Source organism: Benincasa hispida, chromosome 9, assembly GCF_009727055.1.
Source record: "Benincasa hispida cultivar B227 chromosome 9, ASM972705v1, whole genome shotgun sequence".
Taxonomy (NCBI): domain Eukaryota; kingdom Viridiplantae; phylum Streptophyta; class Magnoliopsida; order Cucurbitales; family Cucurbitaceae; genus Benincasa; species Benincasa hispida.
In genome coordinates, this window is record NC_052357.1 from 20,071,296 (window position 1) to 20,094,195 (window position 22,900).

Consider the following 22,900-nt stretch of genomic DNA (forward strand, 5'->3'; position numbering starts at 1 on the left):
ATCACAAATCTCAAAAACAAAATAAGTAGTGATTTATTAAAAAGAGAAGAAAATAAAAAATAATTTAATGTTCATCCAATAACATGATTACGTTACAAGCACTAATTATTCATGTACTATTCTCCCTCCAGCGTCGTGCGAGCAATTATTCAAATCCAACTCATAAACTTGAACCTTTCTCTCTCTCTATAAAACCCTCAGAGAAATATAACACTATCCAGAGCAGCGCCAGAAATATTATAATATAAAGATAAAGAAAATATGGCTCTCGCGAGGCAGCTGATCTCTGCAATTCCGGTGCTGCTGCTGTGGCTGTTGGCTGCGGCTGCTGCCGTTTCTTCTGTGGCGGACTACGACTATCACTTTCCCGACGTCCAAGATTATGAAGGATTGCCAATCTACGAGAAATCGCTCCCGTCGTATGGAGGTGAAGTGACGGCGTCGCTCCTCATCGCTGTTGAAGGAGTTGTTTCTTGTAAAAATGGCACTAAATACCATCCTCTTAAAGGTAAACTCACTCATTCCGCAATTATTAGAAAAATTATTTTAAATAACAAAACTGTTAAAAATATCTATAAATAATAATAAAATATCACATTCTATTACATTAAATCTCGATAGATTGCGATAGATTATTATCTGTATATTATTTGTGTCTATACAAAGATAGTAATTTATCGCGATCTATCGTAGATAGACAGTGAACATTTGATATATTTATAAATATCATGGTTCATTTTTCTATATTTGAAAATATATTTAATTATTATTTGTTTTTTTCATATAAAAAAAGTATAACTCAACTTACATATATCATATAATTGACGATTAAAATATTCATGGTTTTAACTATTATCAAAAGACGTATGTGTTTTTTTTTTCTCTAAAACAGAACATAGTTGTTTTTATCTTAGAACTTGATTATGAATTAAGTTTTTTTTTTTTTTTTTTTTTAATGTGAAAATCACAGAAAACAAGTATGAATTTCAAAAACACAAAATTAAAAACGAAGTTGCTATTAGATGAGTCTTAAACTAATTTTTAGATTTTCAAATTTAACTTGGTTTTTAGAAGTAACCTTAATTTTTTTCAACCAAATAGTTATTAATAGTTTACATTTCATGCTTATTAATATATATAAAACCTAAACAATATAGTTAGGTGCCAACATGAGCACAACAATAATTTTGTCACATACTTTTTTCTTTTAAGGCGAGAGAAATCTCTCATGTTTCATGTCTAATTAGAGTTCAAATTCATACAAAAATAGTTTTTTTTTTAAACAATATGTGAATGCTTTTGTTAATTAGTTGAAAATATTTACTCATAGGTATTGTAGCAAGAATCACATGTATGGCTTTGAATGAAAATGGCAAAGAAATGGCTCCTTTTTCATTCTCAAGCCTCCCAAGTGATGACCATGGCTATTTCTTAGCCACATTGTCACCTTCCAAGCTCAAAGGCAAAGCCAAAGTGACACAATGCAAAGCCTTCCTTCCTCCTTATTCCCCATGTGAGGACTGCAAATACCTTACCAACGTTAACAATGGCGTTATCGGTGCTCTCTTTCGTTCTTTTCGCATTCTCACACACAAGAAGATGAAGTTGTACTCTCTTGGATCTTTCTTCTATTCCTCACAACCAACTATAGTGCCTTAGTTTTTTTTTTTTTTTTTTTATCTATATACAATTTCAATTCATGTTTATGTAACTTTGTTGTTGTTTTCTTGTTCTTTTCCCTTTGTTTTCTTTTTCGGGTTATTTGTTTTGTTTCATTTAGTTATTTCAATGGACATGGAGTGTGAAATTAGAAGAAATGGTTAGATGTAAGCTATTATGTATTCTCATTCTTATCAAGAAATTTATGTGTATTCTTTAAATTTCTCTCATTTTGAACAATTGTATTAACCATTATAATAAATAAATGGTATGAACTCTTAAGGAAGTAATAACTTTAGTTTGTAATGGTTCAATCCACTAATTTTATAATTGGTAGCAATTTAGTCTTTTATTGTGTTTAATTAATTCGAACTGGTATGTTGAGGTGGACTAGAGCGTATGTTGCTATGATGTATATGAAGGGTGGGACTCTGTTTTTTATACATGGAAGATTACATGCATTGTTCTGCCACTTACACCTTCTAGTGGTTTAGCTTTTCACCTCTTGGTGTGTTCGAGCTAAACAAGAACACATTTTCTTCAACGAGCAACATTTAAGTTGCTACTAAATTTTTTTTTTTTTTTTTTTTTTTTTTTTTTAAAAAAAAAAAAACAACAATAATATATATTTTTTAAATTATCACATGGCAATCATTGGGTGAAGGGCTACACAATAGATAGATGAAATAACCCCAATTTTTTTTTTCTTCCTCAACAATTGGACCACATGGCAAGTCTTAATGATTTGACTCCCTGACATATAAACTTCAACGATTAATAGGTTTATTTATCGATACTTAAAATTTTAATGAAAAATTTTATGATAATTTGTTATAAATTTTAAACTACAACCATCCATTTGTTACATACTATACTTTAGATACCAAACGGTTAGAAAATTGAAAATATGATTATTAAATCCTTATTTTTGAATGAGAAATTTTGGAACAATCACAAGTTGCCACGCCATTTACTAAATTAATGACAAAATTTCAAATCATTAAATTTGAGCTCAATTAGAAGTTGACATATATCCCAATAGAAGTTAAAGACAAATTTCGATAACGCCATGTGGTTTTATCATGACCGTTGAATCAGATAGGATTAATTTGGTTCAATTTGATATTATTATTTGGGTCAAAGTCCAACTAATTGGGCCCAAAGGCCAAGCCCATGGATCAACCAAGTCCAAGCCCAAGCCCACCTGTGAACTCTATAAATAGAGAAGCTCTTCCTCATTTGGAGGGGTGGCGATTCTATACTCCAGAGAGCTTGTAGGGAATTCTCTACAATCATAAGACTCCTGACTCTTAAGCTGACCATGCTTGAAGACCGAATTCCTTTGAAGATATAAGTTTTCTGAAGAGTGGAGTCCTTTGAAGATACAAGCAATTCTACATTCAAAGAGCCAGAGAGAATTCATCAACAAGCAAAAGACTCCAAGACTCCTAAAGCTGACTCCTAGAAGACAGAAGACCCTTGAAGACACAAAACTCTTCCAAGACTTCTACTTTATGAATGTTTGGTGTTTTCTTCTTCAAGTCAAGCACATCCACCCAACCGAGAGATAATCGGGGGATGAAGTCCTAAAGATCGAACCAACATCGCATCAAATCAACCTCAACCTCAACACCAACTCAAGTTTCAACCTCACGAAAACAAGTTCTCTGGAAAGCCTCGTGCGTAACACTAATCATCCAAGAAGATGATCAATAAGCCCAAAGGTCGATCGTCTAAAGAAGATCATCAAGCCAAAAGTCGATCATCCAAGAAGATCATTAAGCCCAAAGGTCGATCGTCTAAGAAGATCATCAAGCCCAAAAGTCGATCATCCAAGAAGATCAATAAGCTCAAAGGCTGATTATCCAAGAAAATCAACAAGCCCAAAGGCCAATCACTCAAGGAGATCAACAAGCCCAAGGGTCGAGAAGATCACCAGCTTAAAGATTATAATTTATTTTGAAAGCATCAAAATACCATGTATTAGAGATTGTACTCACTTTCCACAAAATTAATACAAATACAAAGTTCAAGTTCCACGAAATAAATTTCTCTTGAAATCTCGTGCGAACAAATTGGCACGCCTAGTGGGACCTCTCTACCTCTCATCTCTCTCTTGTCATCCAAGTTAACAAATCTACAAATGGCACCTAAGAAAGCTACATCCAAAGCTACCGTCATAAGCAACACTTACATAAGCTCTGTCATTATGGAGGAAATCTGGGACCAACTGATGGAATCTCCTAAAGCCGGGATTGTCATCAGAGAAAATCTCTTGTTCGACAACTATGCTTCTGCTACTAATCTATCAGAGAAAAAATCACATGTTGATGTAGTGCCTGTCATGATTCGTAACAACTGAGTCGACCATGGTAGAGATGGAGATAAAAATAAATCTCCTGATGAAAGCGGTAGAAGAGCGAGATCATGAAATCATTGCTTTAAGAGATGAAATACAGGCTCGAGAAATTGCTGAGTCGAGTCAATCTTTAGCTATGAAAGCCAATGACAAAGTAAAGACTATCTTGTAGGAAGACCACCCACAACAATCTACCTCTGTCGCCACCCTGTCAATTCAACAACTGCAGGATATGATTACAAACTCCTTAAGGGCTCAGTACGGAAGACCATCACAGTCCTTCTTTATGTACTCCAAGCCGTACACCAAGAGAATCGACAACCTGAGAATGCCAGTTGGGTATCAACCTCCAAAGTTCCAGCAGTTCAATGGAAAGGGCAATCCAACACAACATGTTGCAGACTTCATTGAAACCTGCGAAAATGCATGAACCAGAGGACACCAGCTAGTCAAGCAGTTCGTCCGTACCTTGAAAGAAAATGCTTTCGATTGGTATACTGATTTGGTGCCAGAAATTAGTGACAATTGGGAACAACTAGAAAGGGAGTTCCTGAACGGCTTCTACAGTACAAGGCACACCGCATGATGGAGCTGACGAACACAAAACAGTAGAAAGAAGAGTCGGTCATCGACTACATCAACTGATGGAGAGTTTTGAGTCTGGATTGTAAAGATAGACTTACTGAATTATCTACAGTGAAGATCTGCACTCAAGGCATGCACTAGAAGCTTCTGTACATCCTACAAGGGATAAAACCTCGTACGTCGGAGGAGTTGGCAACACATGCTCATGATATGAAGCTGAGCATCGCCAACAGGGGAACTAAAGATTTCCTAGCCCTGATGGGAGAAAATACAAAAATGAATCCAAGAGCACTGAAAAGACCGTGGATAGTGCCACAAAAGAATCTATGGTCGTTTATGTGACCTCGCTGAAATTTTTCTCCAAAGGAAAACAAACAAAATTTGAAAGAAAGCACAATGAGGGCGAGAAGCGTTGTATAACTCTTAAAGAAAGACAAGAGAAAGTTTATCCATTCCTTGACTCTGATGTGGCAGATATGTTGGAGCAACTGCTAGAGAAGCAACTTATTCAGCTACCGGAATGTAAGCGGCCAGAACAAATAGGAAAAGTAGATGATCCTAACTACTATAAGTATCATCGGGTCATTAGTCACCCAGTTGAAAGGTGCTTCGTGCTGAAGGAACGAATTCTGAAGTTGGCTTGTGAAAAGAAGATTGAGCTAGATTTGGATGAAGTAGCTCAGACAAATCACACTACAGTGCCGACGACTTTAAGTATTCCAACACTGTCTGTGTCCCATGCTCAAAGAAAAAGACTGATCAGTTTTGGAGCCTTCGAGCCTATAGTTGTTAGGTTCCAGCAAGAGATTCAAACAACAAATTCCAAAAAGAAAGATGAGTTCGTTGAAGATGACAACGAAGGGTGGATAGTTGTGACTCGTCGAAAAAGAACACAGCCAAACTCCACCCAAAAAGAGTCACATTCCTATTGAAGCTATAGAAGAAGGAACAAGACTCATAACAAGAAAGGCAAAAAGATGACATGGAAGCCTAAGCCTGCTAAGAAAGAAGACAAGAACTTCCCTCAATTTCGATGGCCAGAAACTTCGACAGAATTTCTCCCAATAAGCTTTCTCAATAATCATCCAGAGAAAGTATCAGAAGTTATTGCATGTCACACTGTCGGCATAGTGGAAGTCGACAACAATCATATAACTGTCGAAGAAGTCAAGGACTCAGAAGAAATGAAGCAAAGAACTTCTGTTTTCGATCGTATTAAGCCTTCAAGTGCTCGATATTTAGTCTTTCAAAGATTGAGTATGGCCACGGTAGGAGAAGAAGACCAATGTCCAACAACTACTTCTACTCGAACTTCAGCCTTCAAAAGGCTAAGTATATCCACATCAAAGAAAGATCGACCTTCAGCATCTGCTTTTGATTGTTTCAAGACAACAAGCAATCAACATAAAGGAAGGATGACAATCTTGAAGGCGACGTCATTCCATGAAGAAAAAATTCGCAGTCGTGTCTCTTCAGCATGAAGAGGAAATTTTCTGTTGACATAAGTACAGAAGGTTCCTTGATAGTGAAGCCAAAACTCATCATATTGACAAATCCTACAAATGAAGATGTTGATCAAAACCATGATGAAATAAGAGCTTTTGAAGTTTAAATGAAGAAGCGCCTCATCGCAAGAGCCTAAACTGCATGATGTCCTTAGCTCGCATGAGCTTAAAATGTGAATCCTCTCCCTTCTCCCCCTAATAAAAAAAAAAAAAAATCTTTTGTACGAACTACGTTACGGAACTTGATTTCTATCATTATGAAGGGTACGTAGGCAGCTTGAAGAAACTTCAAGTTCAGCCCCGTTAAAAAAAAATAAAAAAAACATTAAACTACGTTATGATTTGATCCCTTTCTTTAAGGGTACGAAGGAAATTTAAAGAAATTTAAAATTTTGTCCATCAGAAAGGGTACCATAACCACCTAAGTATGAATACTACAAGATTGATGTTGATCATTCCCAAAAAAGAATGACACTCCAGATTGAAAATTGTTCATCCCTATTGGTGGGCAACACAACAGATTGAAGAAGTTCATCTCTAGTAAGAAGCTAGCATAGTAATAAAAGGCACACACTTGGAATGCACTCTGCTTCCTCTTCGAAGTTCAAACTTGGATGCTCTTCCATCTTCCAAATGCAGAAGTTTCATCGGATACTTCATGTTCATGCTCAAGTCTAGAGCTTTGCAATGCCATCTTCATGCTCAAAGTCGTGAAGTCAGCTCAATGCAAATTCATTGATGCTTCGTCAAACTCAAGTGCGGAGGATTCGCCGATGCTTCAAGCTCAAGTGCGGAGAAGTCGCCGATACTTCATCAAGCTCAAATGCGGAAGATTCGTCGATAATCCAAACCCAAATGCAGTGGATTCACCGATTCTTTTAAGTGTAGAGGATTCGCCGATGCTTTGTCAAACTCAATTGCGGAGGATTTGCTGATGCTTTGTCAAACTCAAATGCGAAGGTCTAGTCGATGCTTCTCCATCTTCAAGTTCAGAGGCTCCATCGATGCTGCTCCATTTTCAAGTTCAAGATTGACATGCATGGCCCTACTTCCATTTTCAAGTCCAAGATTGGTGTGCATGGCTCTACTTCCATCTTCAAGTTTAAGATCGGTGTGCATGGATCCACTTCCATCTTCAAGTTTAAGGTCGGCGTGCATGGCTCCTCTCCATCTTCAAGTTCAGTATGCATGACTCCACTCCATCTTCAAGTTCAAAGTTGGTGTGCATGGCTCCACTTCATCTTCAAATTCATGGTCGGTTAGCATGACTCGACTCCATCTTCAATGTCTCCGTCTACAAAATCATGACGCGACTTCGCTTCATCTCTAAAGTCTGGCGTGGTTCACTTCATCTTCAAACTGATGGCATGGTTTCGTTTCATCTTCAAAAGCATGACTCACTTCATCTCCAAAGTCTAGCATGGCTCGCTTCATCTCCAAAGTCTGGCATGGCTTGTTTCATCTCCAAATTCTGGCGTGACTCGCTTCATCTCCAAAGTCTGGCGTGGCTCGCTTCATCTCCAAAGTCTGGCGTGGCTCACTTCATCTCCAAAGTCTAGTGTGGCTCACTTCATCTCCAAAATCTGGCGTGGCTTCGCTTTATCTCCATAAGTCTGGCGTGGCTTCGCTTTATCTCCACAAGTCTGGCGTGGATTCACTTCATCTCCACAAGTCTGGCATAAAGGCGACTTGACTTTATCTCCACAAGTCAAGTGCGGCTTCGCTTCATCTCCAAAAGTCAAGTGTGGCTTTGCTTCATCTCCAAAAGTCAAGTGTGACTTTGCTTCATCTCCAAAAGTCAAGTGTGGCTTCGCTTCATCTCCAAAATTCGAGTGTAATTTCGCTTGGAAGAAAAAAAAAGGAAGTAAAAAAAAATTAATAAAAATAAAACAGAAAAGATCAACAAACAAAAAAAGGAGAAAAAAAACTTTGAAAAAAATAGTGGAAAAAGAAAGAATGAAAAAAAAAAAAAACGTTGGAAGAAAAGAGGAAAAAGAGAGAAAGGAAAGATTAGAAGAAGAGGAGGGGGTGAGAATAATGAAGGGGTTTAGGGTAATAGAGGTTCCCTAGGTTCTATAACAAATTAGGAAATCCAAATTAAATAAAGATTTGATTTAAAATTTTAGATTTTTTTAGATTTCCTAATTTGATTATATGCTAATGTCAAATTAAATGAAACAAATTCCTTATCTAATTTGATTTTATTAGATTTTGTCCTTAAATTTACCTTTAACTAAGATTTGGACATATTCCAAATTTTATTCAATTTAAATTGTGGATAAAATCACCCAAATTTTATTCAAAATCAAATTGTTCAACATTGAGATTAAATTGTAAATAAAATCTCAAATTAAAATTTGGACATATTCCAAATTTTATCCCAAATCTAAATCACCAAATCATCCGACTTTTATCCTTAAACCAAATTATTAAGGATAAAATCTCAAATTAAAATTTGGGTATATTCCAAATTTTATCCTAAATCCAAATCATCAGACTTTTATCCTCAAGCCAAATTATTAAGGATAAAATCTCAAATTAAAATTTGGGTATATTCCAAATTTTATCCCAAATCCAAATCATAGACTTTTATCCTCAAGCTTAATTTGGGCATATTCCAAATTTTATCCCAAATCTAAATCATCAAACTTTTATCTTTAAGCCAAATTATTAAGATAAAATCTCAAATTAAAATTTGGGCATATTCAAAATTTATCCAAAATCTAAATCACCAAATCTTACTTTTATCTTCAAGCTAAATTAAAATTTGGGCAAATTCCAAATTTTATCCCAAATTTAAATCACCAAATTACCAGACTTTTATCCTCAAGCCAAATTAATAAGAACAAAATTTCAAATTAAAATTTGGGCATCTTCCAAATTTTATATCAAATTCATTCAAATTTAGGTTCTTATCTCTATTTCCAAATAAAGTTTTGGTAAAAATCTAAAATTCACCCCCACAAAATAAATTGCGGATAAGAAAAAAAAACTCAATTGATCTTGTATTGAAATATGGGTATATCCCAAATTTTATCTTAAATCCAAATCAAATTGGGGTAAAATCTCAAATTAAAATTTGATCATATTCCAAAATTTATTCCAAATTCAAGTTTTCTAACATTGAGTTATTTTTTATCTTCAAATAAATTGTGGATAAGAAAAAAAATCTCAATGGATCTTTTATTAAAATCTTGGCATATCCTAAATTGTATCTTAAACCCAAATCAAATTAAATTGGGACAAAGCTCAAATTTTTTTGTAAATTTGACAATATTCAAAATTTTATCCCAAATTCAAGTTAAACTTATGTACTAAATTCATAGTTTGACTGACACATCAATTGAAGTCAAATTCAATAACAAATATATTTGGATTTTGATTCCAACCTTATATTTTTCGAGATTTATCCACCATAAATCTCGAAAAGGGCATTTGTTGAATGAGAAATTTTGGAACAATCACAAGTTGCCACGTCATTTACTAAATTAATGACGAAATTCCAAATCATTAAATTTGGGCTCAATTAGAAGTTGACATATGTCCCGAATAGAAGTTGAAAACAAATTCCGATGACGCCACGTGGTTTTATCATGACCGTTGAATCAGATAGGATTAATTTGACACAATTTGATATTATTTTTTGGGTCAAAGTCCAACTAACTGGGCCCAAAGGTCGAACCCATAGATCAACCAAGCCAAACCCACCTGTGAACTCTATAGATAGAGAAGCTCTCTTCATTTGGAGGGGTCAACAAGTTTGTAGGGAATTCTCTACAATCAGAAGACTCCTTGACTCTTGAAGCTGACCATGCTTGAAGACTGAAGAAGACTCATTTGAAGATACAAGCATTCTGAAGAGTAGAGTCCTTTGAAGATACAAGCAATTATAAATTCAGAGAGCTAGAGAGAATTCATCAACAAGCAGAATACTCCCAAGACTCCTAAAGTTGCACTCATAGAAGACGAAAGACCCTTGAAGACACAAACACTCTTCCAAGACTTCTACTTCAACAACGTTTGGTGCTTTTTTTCTTCAAGTCAAACATATCCACCCAACTAAGAGAGAATCGGAGGATCAAATACTAGAGATCGAACCACATCACATCAAATCAACCTCAACCTCAACATCAACTCAAGTTCAATCCCATGAAACAAGTTTTTTCGGAAGCCTTGTGCAAACACTAATCATCCAACAAGATCAACAAGCCCAAAGGCCGATCGTCCATGAAGATTATCAAACCCAAGAGTCGATCATCCAAGAAGATCAATAAGCCCAAAGGCCGATCATCCAAGAAGATCAACAAGCCCAAAGGCCGATCACTCAAGGAGATCATCAAGCCCAAGGGTTGATCGTTCAAGAAGATGAACCAGCTTAAAGATTATAATTTATTTTGAAAGCATCAAAATACTATGTATTATAGATTATACTCATTTTCCACAAAATTAATACAAATACAAAGTTCAAGTTCCACGAAATAAATTTCTCTTAGAATTTCATGCGAACACTTATAAAATAAAATTCAGAGACTAAGTTGCCTTCATTATAGTGTAGAGACAATGTTTTCTAACCTAAAACTTACTATTGTGGGCTTTATTAATATTAAGTATTATTACCACTTTATCTATTTTTCTTTTAACTAGAGAGGTAGATAGATTTGACCTATAGACCTCTTGGTCACAAACATATTTACATGTTAGTTGAATAATGTCCATTTTAGCAGCAACCTAAACTAATTTAAAGCTCACAAATATATCTAAACACAAATAATAATTAAAAATCCATATGTATACAAGAATGAAAAAAATATGTATAAAAAAATGAAAAAAATATTTAGATACAATTGAATTTGTAACAAACATTTAAACAAATAGAAAGTTAATTAGAAAAAAATCAAATTTTATAATAAAAGATAAATTTAAATATAAATTGGAGAAAAAAATCAGGAAAATTTTGTTTATTGTGATTAACTAGATAAGCAATTAGATCAAATCTAATTTGATAATAAAATATAAATTTAAATGTAATTTGGGGGAGAGAAATCAGGAAAGAAGCTCATATATTTACAATTATACTATATTCGTAATTTTATTTTCATTTAAGATTCAACAATTACGCTGTATTTATAACACCATCAACCACAAAACCTACGAAAGAAGCCTAACATGTTGTAGAGGCATAACAAAAATAGCAAGATTGCAAAAGCGAATACTTATTTGTTTGTCAAAAAGACAAATTAATGGTATAACAATATAATAAGATGATAATGAATAAAAGGTGGTTAAAAGATACAAAAAAATGATAAATTTTAAATGAAATATATAGTTTGTTTGATGATAATTGTATAAAATATTACCTAAAATCCTAATCAAGATAAAAAAAATTTAATCCGAATTTAAAATAATAAAAACCAATAAAATAATGTAAAATTTAAAGATATATTATAAATTAAAATCAAAATGGTGATAAACAAATTAAAAATTGATTAATTCTAAATATTTTCAAAAAGTGGTTAAACCAAATCAAAACAGATATGAAACCTCCAATTCAAATTTTAAAATGGGAAAAAAATCGACACTTTTATCTCTTGAATCTATTAGATTGGTGTCTTATAACCGATGATTCCATTTACACGATATTTCTATTGAGAGTTGATATACAGTTTCATAATAGACGATTCCATTTACACTGTATTTCTATTGAAAATTTATATACAGTATAGCAATTTCGAAATAACTGTTAATCGACCATACTAGGGGAATTTTTGGGATTAAAAAAAATATATCATGTGTGCAGCATGCTTTTGTCAAATATCTTATTATTTTCATTTTTTTTGACAAAAATCAAAAGGTACCTTCGATTTTGCTATTTCTTCCAATTTTCCTTTTTTTTTTCTTTTTATTTCTTTTTAACAATAAAGATAGAGAGATTTGAATCATAGACCTCTTGATCACAAACACATTTATATGTAGTTGAACTATATCCGCAATAACAACACTTTTATCTAATAATGAGCCTAAACTAATTAAAAGCCCATAAGTATATCTAAACACAAATATTTAAAAATCCCCATAGTGAATGAGTGTTATATATATTATATTATATTATATTTAAAAAAAGCCCTATATTAAATCTTAAAAAGTTATTTTTATAATTATATGCACCAAACAAAGGCCATGAATTCAAAGAAAGAATTATACAATTGCGTCAAAGTTTTTTTTAATAATACTACCAATTCTTATAATAATAAATAAAAAAAAAAGGATTTGATATATTTTATTTGCATTAGCCCTCAACACTTGAGCCACTAAAGTCCCATAATGTTTGTTCCCATCGTGCATCCAATAAAGTTTTCAACCATAAAATATATAAAAATAAAAAATGTCATTATAAAATGTAGATACATGCAATAATGTAGCTCAACCATGCAACATATTATATATTTATATAATATTAAGATACAAATTTGATTTATAAAGCTAAGGCTTCTAAGGCTCAAACCCAAATCAATTCTTCCTTCTTCTGTTTCATCCTCTCCAATGAAAATGGCTTCTATACATGCAATTTTCTTGTCACTTTCGGTCATTATTGCTTCAGCTAATGGTGATGACAATGGTGGTAGGTCTAATTATGTTCTTATGACACCCAAAATTGGTAAGGAAGAAAGGCTTCTCTCTACCATGATTGGTATTGAAGGAATTATTCTTTATAAATTTGGCTCAACAATTGCCCCTCTTCCAGGTAACTTAGTGTTTGGTTTTTGACTTTTAAAAATTAAGTCTATTTTCTCTCATTTCTTATAGTAATTTACAACAGTTGATCCTCCCATTTCTTGTAGTAATTTACAACAGTTGATCAATCCTTAGCCAAATTTCAAAAACAAAAACAAGTTTTAAAAAACTATTTTTTCTTAGTTTTCAAAATCTGACTTAGTGTTTTAAACCATTTGGTAAAAACCATATAATAAAGAAAGAATTTTCGAGGAGGAAGTAATGTTTATAGGCTTAATTTTAAAAAATAAAAACAAAAAATAAATGGTTATCAAATGGGATCTAAATGATCATATGAATGAATATTAAAAGAGAATTAGTAGGGTTTGATTAAATTTTTAACGAGGAGATTTTTTAATCCATTAAGAGTATTTGACTTTTTTTTTAATTTCAAATTACTTTTCTCGAATACCTTGGATTTATTATTATTATTTTTTTAATATTTATGAGTGTATAGGTCAAACATATCACTTGACTACATGATGATTGAGATAAACTTATCATGGAGTATTTTTTTTATTGATTATCACTTAATGCATTTTGAATAATATATGAGAATATATTAAGTGAATGCACCATTGAATCATTTAAAAATACAACATACATATTTATCACTTTTGAAAATTAAGGTCTCGTTGGATAACACAATTTAGATCTTATTTTAAAATTATACTTTCTTCATTTGGGGCTCTCCTCTCGCCACTCCCTTGTTATCTCTCTTTTTTAGCTATCCAACAGTATCCTTTGTTCTTGATTGATCTAGGATATGATGATGGTGTTAAGAGTGTGTCAAATTTGGTTGAGCTATCCTTATGCACCTACTAACCCACTTATTTGTCGTATCTTTCTCTAGAAAAAAAGAAAAGAAAAAACAGTTTAATTTTTTTAACTAAATAAAGAAAGAAAAATTTAAAACAAAAAATAAGCCTAACTTAGCTGACATAAATTTGTACTATATATCAATCTCGATTTTTGAAGTTTAAATTCACTATCTCACATATTATAAAAAAAATATATATTTTTTTAAAAAAAAATTATGTGATTATCAAACGAGACATGCCAGATATGCAGGAAGAATGTTGAGTTCTAATTAGGGTTTGTTTCATATGTAGGAGGTTTAGCAAGAATCACATGTGAAGCAGTGGATGAATATGGCTATGAGGCAGCTTCTTACACATTTTTAAGTGATTCAAGTGATGCAAATGGCTACTTCTTGGCAACATTATCTCCTTCAGAGGTAGAAGACAAGAGGGAGTTGAAGGAATGCAAAGCTTTTTTAGAGGTCTCGCCATTAGAGAACTGTCAATCTCCTTCTGACCTCAACAATGGAGTCTCTGGTGCTCTTCTTCATTCTTACAAACTTTTGGTCCATAACAACATGAAACTCTTCTCTGTTGGGCCTTTCCTTTTCACTTGCCAAAGTTAAAAGACAGAAGATATATATAATAATTATGTAATAATTATCCAAAATTTGAGGTGTAATTTGATGGAGTTGAAAGTTGTGAAAATTCAACTTCACTGTGCATAGGTTACAATGAGATTAAATTTAATTTCCATCTATATTTTCATGTATTCATGAATTCGACATCGACATAAAAGATTAATGAGTAGTTTCATTATATTATAAAAAAATTATTGAAACATACCAAGAAGAAAAAAAACAAAAAAGTATCACTAATATATGAATATAATATAAGCAATAAAGATTTTGACCCTTTAATAAACCGTAAAATGTTTATTTGTTAAATTGAATATTTTTTTCCTTTATAATTTTTTTAAAAAATATTTATCGAGATTTCTATGGACATTTTCGTTTAATTGATATCTCATTTCTATCGACATCTACATTTTAGAGTTTTTTGTATGGATTGATGACATATTCTCGCCCTAAATAATTATTGACCTACCCAAAAAACAAATGAAAACCTCGTCAGAGCCCACTACTGCATTCAATACAGTATCATGTTAGGGATGACCATATCTATTGTTGTCCTAATGCAATAACCATGTCTATCACGATTTTCATTTTTCTCCCCTCCACTGTAATATTTGTGGGGCAAGCGTAATAAAGTGTAAGAAAAATGAAGATTGCGATAGATATGACCATTGCGTTAGGGCTATGATAGACATGATCATCCATTCTTAGCAGGATATTGTTTAAAACGTGGTAGTGCGCTTTAATGTAAACATAAAGTTAGATTTTAATTATTTTGAAGGATGTATTATTAATAATTTAGGGAGCTGGGAATGAGTCATCCATACAAAAGTGTCATATTTTAAACATTCTTTAATTTATTTCCAAAAGAAAAAAGAATGAAATTTTAGAATTGATGAAGTCGATTAGAAAATAATGGAAAATTGTCATTGTTCGCACGGGGTTTCCAAAAAAACTTGTTTCGTGGAGTTGAACTTGAGTTGGTGTTATTGTTGATGTTAATTTGATGCGATGTGGTTCGATCTTTAGTACTTGATCCTCATATTCTCTCTCAGTTGATTGCGGACGCTTGACTTGAAGAAGCAAAGCACGTGATTTACTTGAAATTGAAGTCTTGGAAAAGTCCTTGTATCTTCAGGAGACTTGTGTCTTCAAAACGTGTGCAACTTCAGGAGTCTAGGAGTCTTCTGATTGTTGGGAGAATTCTCTCTGGACTCTTTGAAAATATATAATCCTCCCCTCCAAATGAAGAGAGCTCCTTGGTTGATCCATGGGTTGGGCTTGGCCGATCCATGGGTCTGGCCCTTGAGCCCAATTAGTTAGACCACTACTATAGAAATTCGATTACTTGACGTTTTTCAGTGTTAAGTAAAGGATATACTTGACACTCATAAAAGCGTCAACTATTCGAGTGTCAAGTATATTGTGATAATTTGACTTCGAAAAAACGTCAAGTAATATGTTTCTTGATACAATTTTCGTGTCAAGTAAGATAATATACTTGACATTGGTGGTATGTTAAGTTTATTCGAGTGTTAAGTATAGTGTTATACTCTTTGACGTTTTTTATGTGTCAAGTATATGTCTTTTTGTTTTCAAATTAAATGCCCCAATCGATATTCTCATTTTCTACCTTGTATTCCAACAATACAATTACATCAAATAAATAAACATTATACATTTAAGATCTATCAACTCAATATATTCATTACAAATCCATATGTTCAACTATGAATACTCCTCACAAATTACAACAATATTTCTCTTTCACATGTACATGCACAAAATAAAATCTCAACTATTGCTTTTGTATACAAAACTCAACTTTTAATAAACACAAAAGTGACAAATTGTTTAATAAATAACATCTCAACAAAGTACATTATTTAATCTATACATTGAGCTTTGAAGTCTAAAGATCGAGAACTAAGGGTCAGGCAAGCCATGTTTAAGCAAGTCAACCTGCAAAATAGAATAAAAGGCGATAACATCAAATTTTAAAATATATAAATAAGTGTTAAAATACAACAACGTAATCCAATCTACGAAAAGTTCAATAATAATGGTTACAAAACGCAATTCCAGCAACTATGTAATAATTCCAAAAGAGTTTCAAGGCCTTAATACCTTTCAAAACGTCCAAACATCGTTAACTTTGTTGGATAGTGGCTCCAATTCCTTGAAATCTTTGAATTGAACATCAAAAATTGAAAATAAGTCAATTATTAGACCAATACTTCAATGGGTAACAAAGAACTATTAATACTAACCTCCAAACTTACCAAAACCTTGCCAAGATCAGTCTGAAACCTATTGGACAGCAACTCAATTCCTTCCAACACTTCCATCTAACACCAAAAAAGTGATAGGTATTACTAAGCTAATGTCAAAACTCATTGAGTGTTCAAAAATTTTCAAGTAAAACCATCAACAACGACCAAAATATTGTGGGCAACAATGGAATCAACCCAATATCCAACAACAAACAAAATATACTCATATACTTATCGAAAATCTTACCGAAATCAATATCAACCTGTTGGACAGCACATTAATGTTCTCCGAATCTTTAATCTAAAGCCAAATCACAAAGAGCATCAATCAATTTGGGTAAAAAATACTTATGGGTATTCAAAAATTTTCAAGAAACCCACTAAAGTAATCAAAACTCACCAAACTTACCAAAACCTTACCCAAAAATACAAGATTCCAACGAGATGGAGTATAGATCTGTGCGTGGCTGAAGCGACGGATGCAATTAGGACGTTCAGCTACAAATCTGGGTGGGGCTGAAAACTCGCGAACGACGTGCACAGCTGGCCGGCTGGTGTGGCTGAGCAAACGACGAGGGAGCTGAGCAGACAACGAGGGAGAGGGCTGGCGCGAGTGAGCAGAAGACGGAATGAAAAACTCAATAACAGTGGCGTGAACGAAGGCAGGGGAGAATGAAGGCTGACGACAGCTAGGGCTCTCAGGCACACAGAAGAAGAAAAAAAAATTGGGGGGAAGGGGAAGGTCATGAGTGAGACGGTGAAGGAGAAGAGAAAAAGTTTTTAATTTGAGAGAGAGAAATGAAAATGGGAGAGGGAAATATTATTTTATTTGATGATTTTGGTAGGAGGGAAACCAAATTTGAAGGGAAATGAAAATAGGAGAGGGAGGGAAACAAAAAATAAAGTCTCTACACGATCGTTGAGTAAAGTAAAGGAGGAGAGAAAGAGTTTTTAATTTGAAAAGGAAATGAAAAATAAAGTCTCTACACGATCGTTGAGTAAAAAATAAAGTCTCTACACAATCGTTGAGTAAAAAATAAAGTCTCTACACGATCGTTGAGCTCGACTACACGATCACTGAGTAACAAAATGCTATATGATCGCCTACTAAATGCTATACGATCGACAACCAAATGCTACACGATCACTGAGCTCGGCTACACAATCGCTGAGTAACAAAATGCTATACGATCGTCTACCAAATGCTACATGATCGCTGAGCTCGGCTATACGATCGCTTAGCTCTGCTACATGNCCAAATGCTACATGATCGCTGAGCTCGGCTATACGATCGCTTAGCTCTGCTACATGATCGCTGACTAACAAAATGCTATACGATCGCCTAACAAATGTTACATGATTGCTTAGCTCTGCTACACGATCGCTAAGTAACAAAATTTTATACGATCGCCTACCCAATGCTATATGATCGCCTACCAAATACTACACAATCTCCAAGCTCGGCTACACGATTGCTTAGCTTTGCTACACGATCGCTGAGCAACAAAATGCTATACGATCACCTACCCAATGTTATACAATTGCCTACCAAATTCTACACGATTGCTGATAAACACTAGATGACCGCCTATCAAATGCTACACGATTGTTGAGCTCGGCTACATGATCGCTTAGCTCTGCTACACGATCGCTAAGTAACAAAATACTACACGATCGCTGAGCTCGTCTACACGATCACTGAGTAAAACTAGATGATAGCCCATAAACACCCTGCGATCACTTACCCGGAACTACACGATCGCTTACAAAACATTACACGATCGCTTATCACTTTCTATACGATCGCCAACTAAATGCTATATGATCGCCTATCAAATTGGACGCCTATCAAATATCCGAAATATTCTGTCAATCTCCGCTTTTTTAACCCTTTTACTTGACAAGAAAAAAATGTCAAGTAAGAGCTTCTTATACTTGACACGTGAAACGTGCCAAGTAAGACTTTATATTACTTGACATGAAAATCATGTCAAGTAAAGGTTCGCGTGAAAATATCTGAAATATTCCATCAATCTCCATTTCCTTAACATTTTTACTTGATACGAAAAAAAATGTCAAGTAAGAGCTTCTTATACTTGACACGTGAAGCGTGTCAAGTAAGACCTTATATTTCTTGACACGAAAATTGTGTCAAGTAAAGGTTCGCGTGAAAATATCTGAAATATTCTGTTAATCACCACTTTTTTAACCCTTTTACTTGAAATTTTTTTGTCCAAAATCATATTACTTGACATTTTTTCCACAGAAACATCAAGTAATTAAAAACTACAAGTGTCAAGTAATGTAGATTTTGTAGTTGTGGACTTGGACTTGATTGATCCATGAGCCTGGCCTTTGGACTCAATTAGGTGGTTTTAGGTCTGATTTGACATTTGGGTCTAATTCAGTCTATTTTTGGGCTTAGTTAGACTTTAACCTAAATAATAATATCAAATTAGGTCAAATTAATTTTATCCAATTCAACGGTCATGATAAAAACACATGGTATCATCAGAATTTATCTTCAACTTCAATTTGGGACACATAACAACTCCTAATTGGTCCCAAATTTAATGATTTGGAATTTTGTTATTAATTTAATAACTGACGTGACAATTTGTTACTGGTCCAAAATTTTTCCTTCAACGAATGTCCCATTTTTTAGATTTATGCACGAATATCGGTGGATGAATCTCGAAAAGGGTGAAGTAGGAATCTGAATACAAGTAATTCATTCTTGAATTCGATATATCAAATTAATCAATGATGAAATTTAAAAATTGAGACGAAATTTGGAATATGGCCAAATTTTTAATTTAAGAAAAACTTAAGTTTTATCCCCCAATTTAATTTGATTTGGGGATAAAAATTTAAGAATTAAGATGAAATTTGGAATATGACCAATTTTTTAATTCTTGTAAAAGAAATTCAATTTTTATCTCTAATTTAATTTGACTTAGAGATAAAGACTTAAAAATTTCAAATTTCAATTGAAGTTTGGAATATTACCCTTTTTTAAATTTGAGATTTTAACCAAAATTTGAACTTGGTTTTGAATAAAATTTTGAATATGCTCGAATCTTGCTTAAAATTAAAACTTGGGGGTAGAACTGAATAAAATCAAATCCATCAGGGCCTTAAAAAATATATTGAATTTAATTCGAAATTAGGATGAAAATACAATTACAAAATCTAATCATTCAAATCAAATCTTGGATTTCCCTAATATGATCTTGGACTTGGCCGAATCCTCTATAAATAGAACTTGAAACCCCTGCAATTTCATCTCAATCAACCTACAAGGTAAAGAAAATAAATTATGTCTCCCTTTTGTTTTAGCCACCGAGCCGCCAGCCACGAAGCCGCCTACCCAAGCCGTGCACCCACGAAGCACGAGTCGAACCTGCCTGTGCCAGATTCTAGCTGCCTACCTTGCACAAAGCCTAGTCGAACCATCAGCCTAGCCTAGTCGCAAGCGACAGATCCTAGCCGCTAGCTGAGCCACGAGCGTTAGGTTTTAGCTAGCTAGTCGTGCCACGAGGCCGCGAGAGCTATGATGTCGATCTAATGTTGCTCGATCGATGTTGTCGCTCGTTCACCACTGAGTCGCGTCGATAGATCCTCGCTCGCTGCCGCTCGTCGTCGCTCTTGCTCACTGCCTGATGTCGCTCGCTGCTACTTGTGGTTGCTACTCGATGCCACTCGCTGCTACAGGTGCTCGCCATTGACGTCGCTCGCCACTGCACGTGCTGGCTGTTGACGCCACTTGGTACTCGTCAAAGCCTGTCAACGCTTGTCCACCGCCGTTCAGAGGTGAGAAAGGGAAGGCGGCCCTAAGGTTTCCTCCCCCTCTAAACTTTTCCCTTTTTTTCTCTGTTTTTTTCTTTCCTTTTTGTTTTTTCATTCTTTCTTTTTCTTTCTTTCTTTTTTTTTTTTTTCTTTTGTTCCCCTTTCTTCTTTCCTTTCCATTTTTTTTCGTTTCTTTTCTTTCTTTTCCTTTTTCTTTCTAGGGTCAATTCTTTAAGGTTTTTTCCCATCATTTGAAACCTTTTTTTTTTTTTTAAGAATTAAAGCTATTTGCAACTTGCACTCGAGGAGGGTAGCCTTTTTTTTTTTTTTTATCTCGCTAACTCATTATTATTTTATTATTTTTCAAAGGGTGAGGTATTATTTTTATTATTATTTTCCTTTGTTTGCAGCAATGCCCCGATACGTGATTGCCCCCCTAATTCACATAAGGATGACCCCGGAAAGGTCTAAGTAACCCTATTATGTCATCGCTTCTTAATTAATATGGGATGACCCCGAAAAGGTCTAACAACCTCATTTGATCAACATAGGGATGGCCTCGAAAAGGTCTAAACAACCTTATTGTAACGTGACTTCCTGATCAACATAGCGCTGACCCCAAAACGGTCTGACAACCCCATCTGACCAATGTAGAGATGACCTCTGAAAGGTCTAACAACCCCATTATGTTGTTGTTTCTTGACCAACATGGGATGACCTCTAATAACTTGTAGAAATACAAGTTATTGTGGCTCATAAGTTGGAACAATTAGGATTTTTAATGATAAAATCTCATCACTTTTAGAAGAAATGCATGGAATTACTCGAACATTATCAAACTCATGCAAAAGAATATTTATTGCTAAAGTACTGCGGCACTAACACATGACATTGCAGGATCTCAACAAGAGGCTAACGCATGATTAAAAAAAGTGTCGCAGGTAAAGTCTAACGCCTAGGCCATACGTCGGAGGGATTCAACGCAAGGAAGATTCATTGATTCAGGCTGTTTGTGTCAAATCACCACTTGCAAGCATGGGCATCTGCAGCGGGCGGCGTCTGAAAAGCATCTAAGTGTCAGGTGGCTGACCAGGGTATGGACTTTAATGCTGCCCATCATCAAGCTGGAGAAGACCGACGCCTATAAATAGAACAAATCCTACCAGAGTTCAAGGCTTAGAAGTTCCAAGTTCTCACTCTCAGTTTTAGTCTCAGTGTTAGATTAGTCTTATTTTTAGATCTTTAGAGCTGTGCTGTGGTGCCGAAAAGAGCAAGAGGGAAGAGAACCACCACCATCGTCGATCAAGAAGTGGAGGAAGCCGAGCTCGAGAGAGACACTTCTTTTAACTCTTACACAAGTGGTTGTACACAACTAGAATTGACCCAAAGAGGAGAAGAGATTGTACTCTGCGGCTTGACTCATTTCATCTTATTTATCGCTTTCATCCTTTCATCTGATTAAATATTGGTTTTGTAAAGACAATCAGTTTCTTTATAAATTCACATATTTGATCTATCATACTTTGCCATTGTTTATTTCTTGTTTATGTAAGATGCATTTATACTTCATGTAAAATTTCATTTCAAATGCTTAATCCAACTAAATCAATTGGTAAAAGCATCTTTAGCTTAAACTATTCGAGAGAATAAGTAAGCCAGCATCAAGTTAGAATGCCTAGTACATCTAGAGATAGACTCACTGTTGTTTTATTGCATCCAGTGTTTGACGCATACATCCTAAAGATAGGTATTGTATGATATTCGCATTGAGAAGTGTCAAATAGAGTCTAACGCATAAATGGAGATAAATAAATCATCTCATTTGCATCATATTCTTGTTCGTGTACATCCAACTTAGATCGACGCATATCACTTACATCAAAATCCATTTTCACACGACCCATCATTCTCTACTCAACCCTTTTGTATCTTTTTTCACACACACACACAGCACTTTAGTGTAAATAACTCATTTCTCCATACACTTAGGACATCCCTACAACAGTTACAACACATTGTCTACATTAGCTTTAAATCTGAATTCCTGAGTTCGACCCTGAACTTACCAGGAACCTAAGTTGGATTTATACTTAAACGTCAATAGAGAAGTGTCATATGTTCTGTTACACATCTCTAATGCATCAACGCGTTACTAACACATCAACGCATCAGCGCATCAACGCATCATTCATACGTAAAACTTATTTTTCCAAATTATTTTATACAATACACTCCTAAGCTCGAATCACAAAATAAACAGAACAAGTTTTTTGGCCGTTGTTTCCCTATCATATAATACAATCCTATCATAATGGCAAACAATAGTACGCGTCCCATGAGGGAGTTTGCGTCTCCTGTATTGTATAATTTCTCACCAAGGATCATATATCCAACGCCAGATGGGACAAGATTTGAGATGAAATCCGTGATGTTACAAATGCTCCAAACAACTAGACAATTTAGGGGTGCTCGGGGAGAAGATCCTCACACTCACATGAAATGTTTCCTGGAAACGTGCAACTCA

General features: G+C 34.3%; 2 protein-coding genes across 2 annotated transcripts; both read left to right on the forward strand.

The window, feature by feature from the left end:
* The first annotated feature begins 261 nt into the window (after positions 1-261).
* LOC120084597 (proline-rich protein 3-like) lies at positions 262-1,659 on the forward strand. The gene is made up of 2 exons (XM_039040405.1): positions 262-508; positions 1,331-1,659. Exons 1-2 carry the CDS (start codon positions 262-264, stop codon positions 1,657-1,659), a joined length of 576 nt encoding a protein of 191 aa, XP_038896333.1.
* Positions 1,660-12,654: 10,995 nt separating this feature from the next.
* On the forward strand, positions 12,655-14,305 carry LOC120084598 (proline-rich protein 3-like). Its single transcript, XM_039040406.1, has 2 exons — positions 12,655-12,850; positions 13,992-14,305. The coding sequence occupies exons 1-2, from the start codon at positions 12,655-12,657 to the stop codon at positions 14,303-14,305; spliced, it is 510 nt and encodes a 169-aa protein (XP_038896334.1).
* The last annotated feature ends 8,595 nt before the right edge of the window (positions 14,306-22,900 follow it).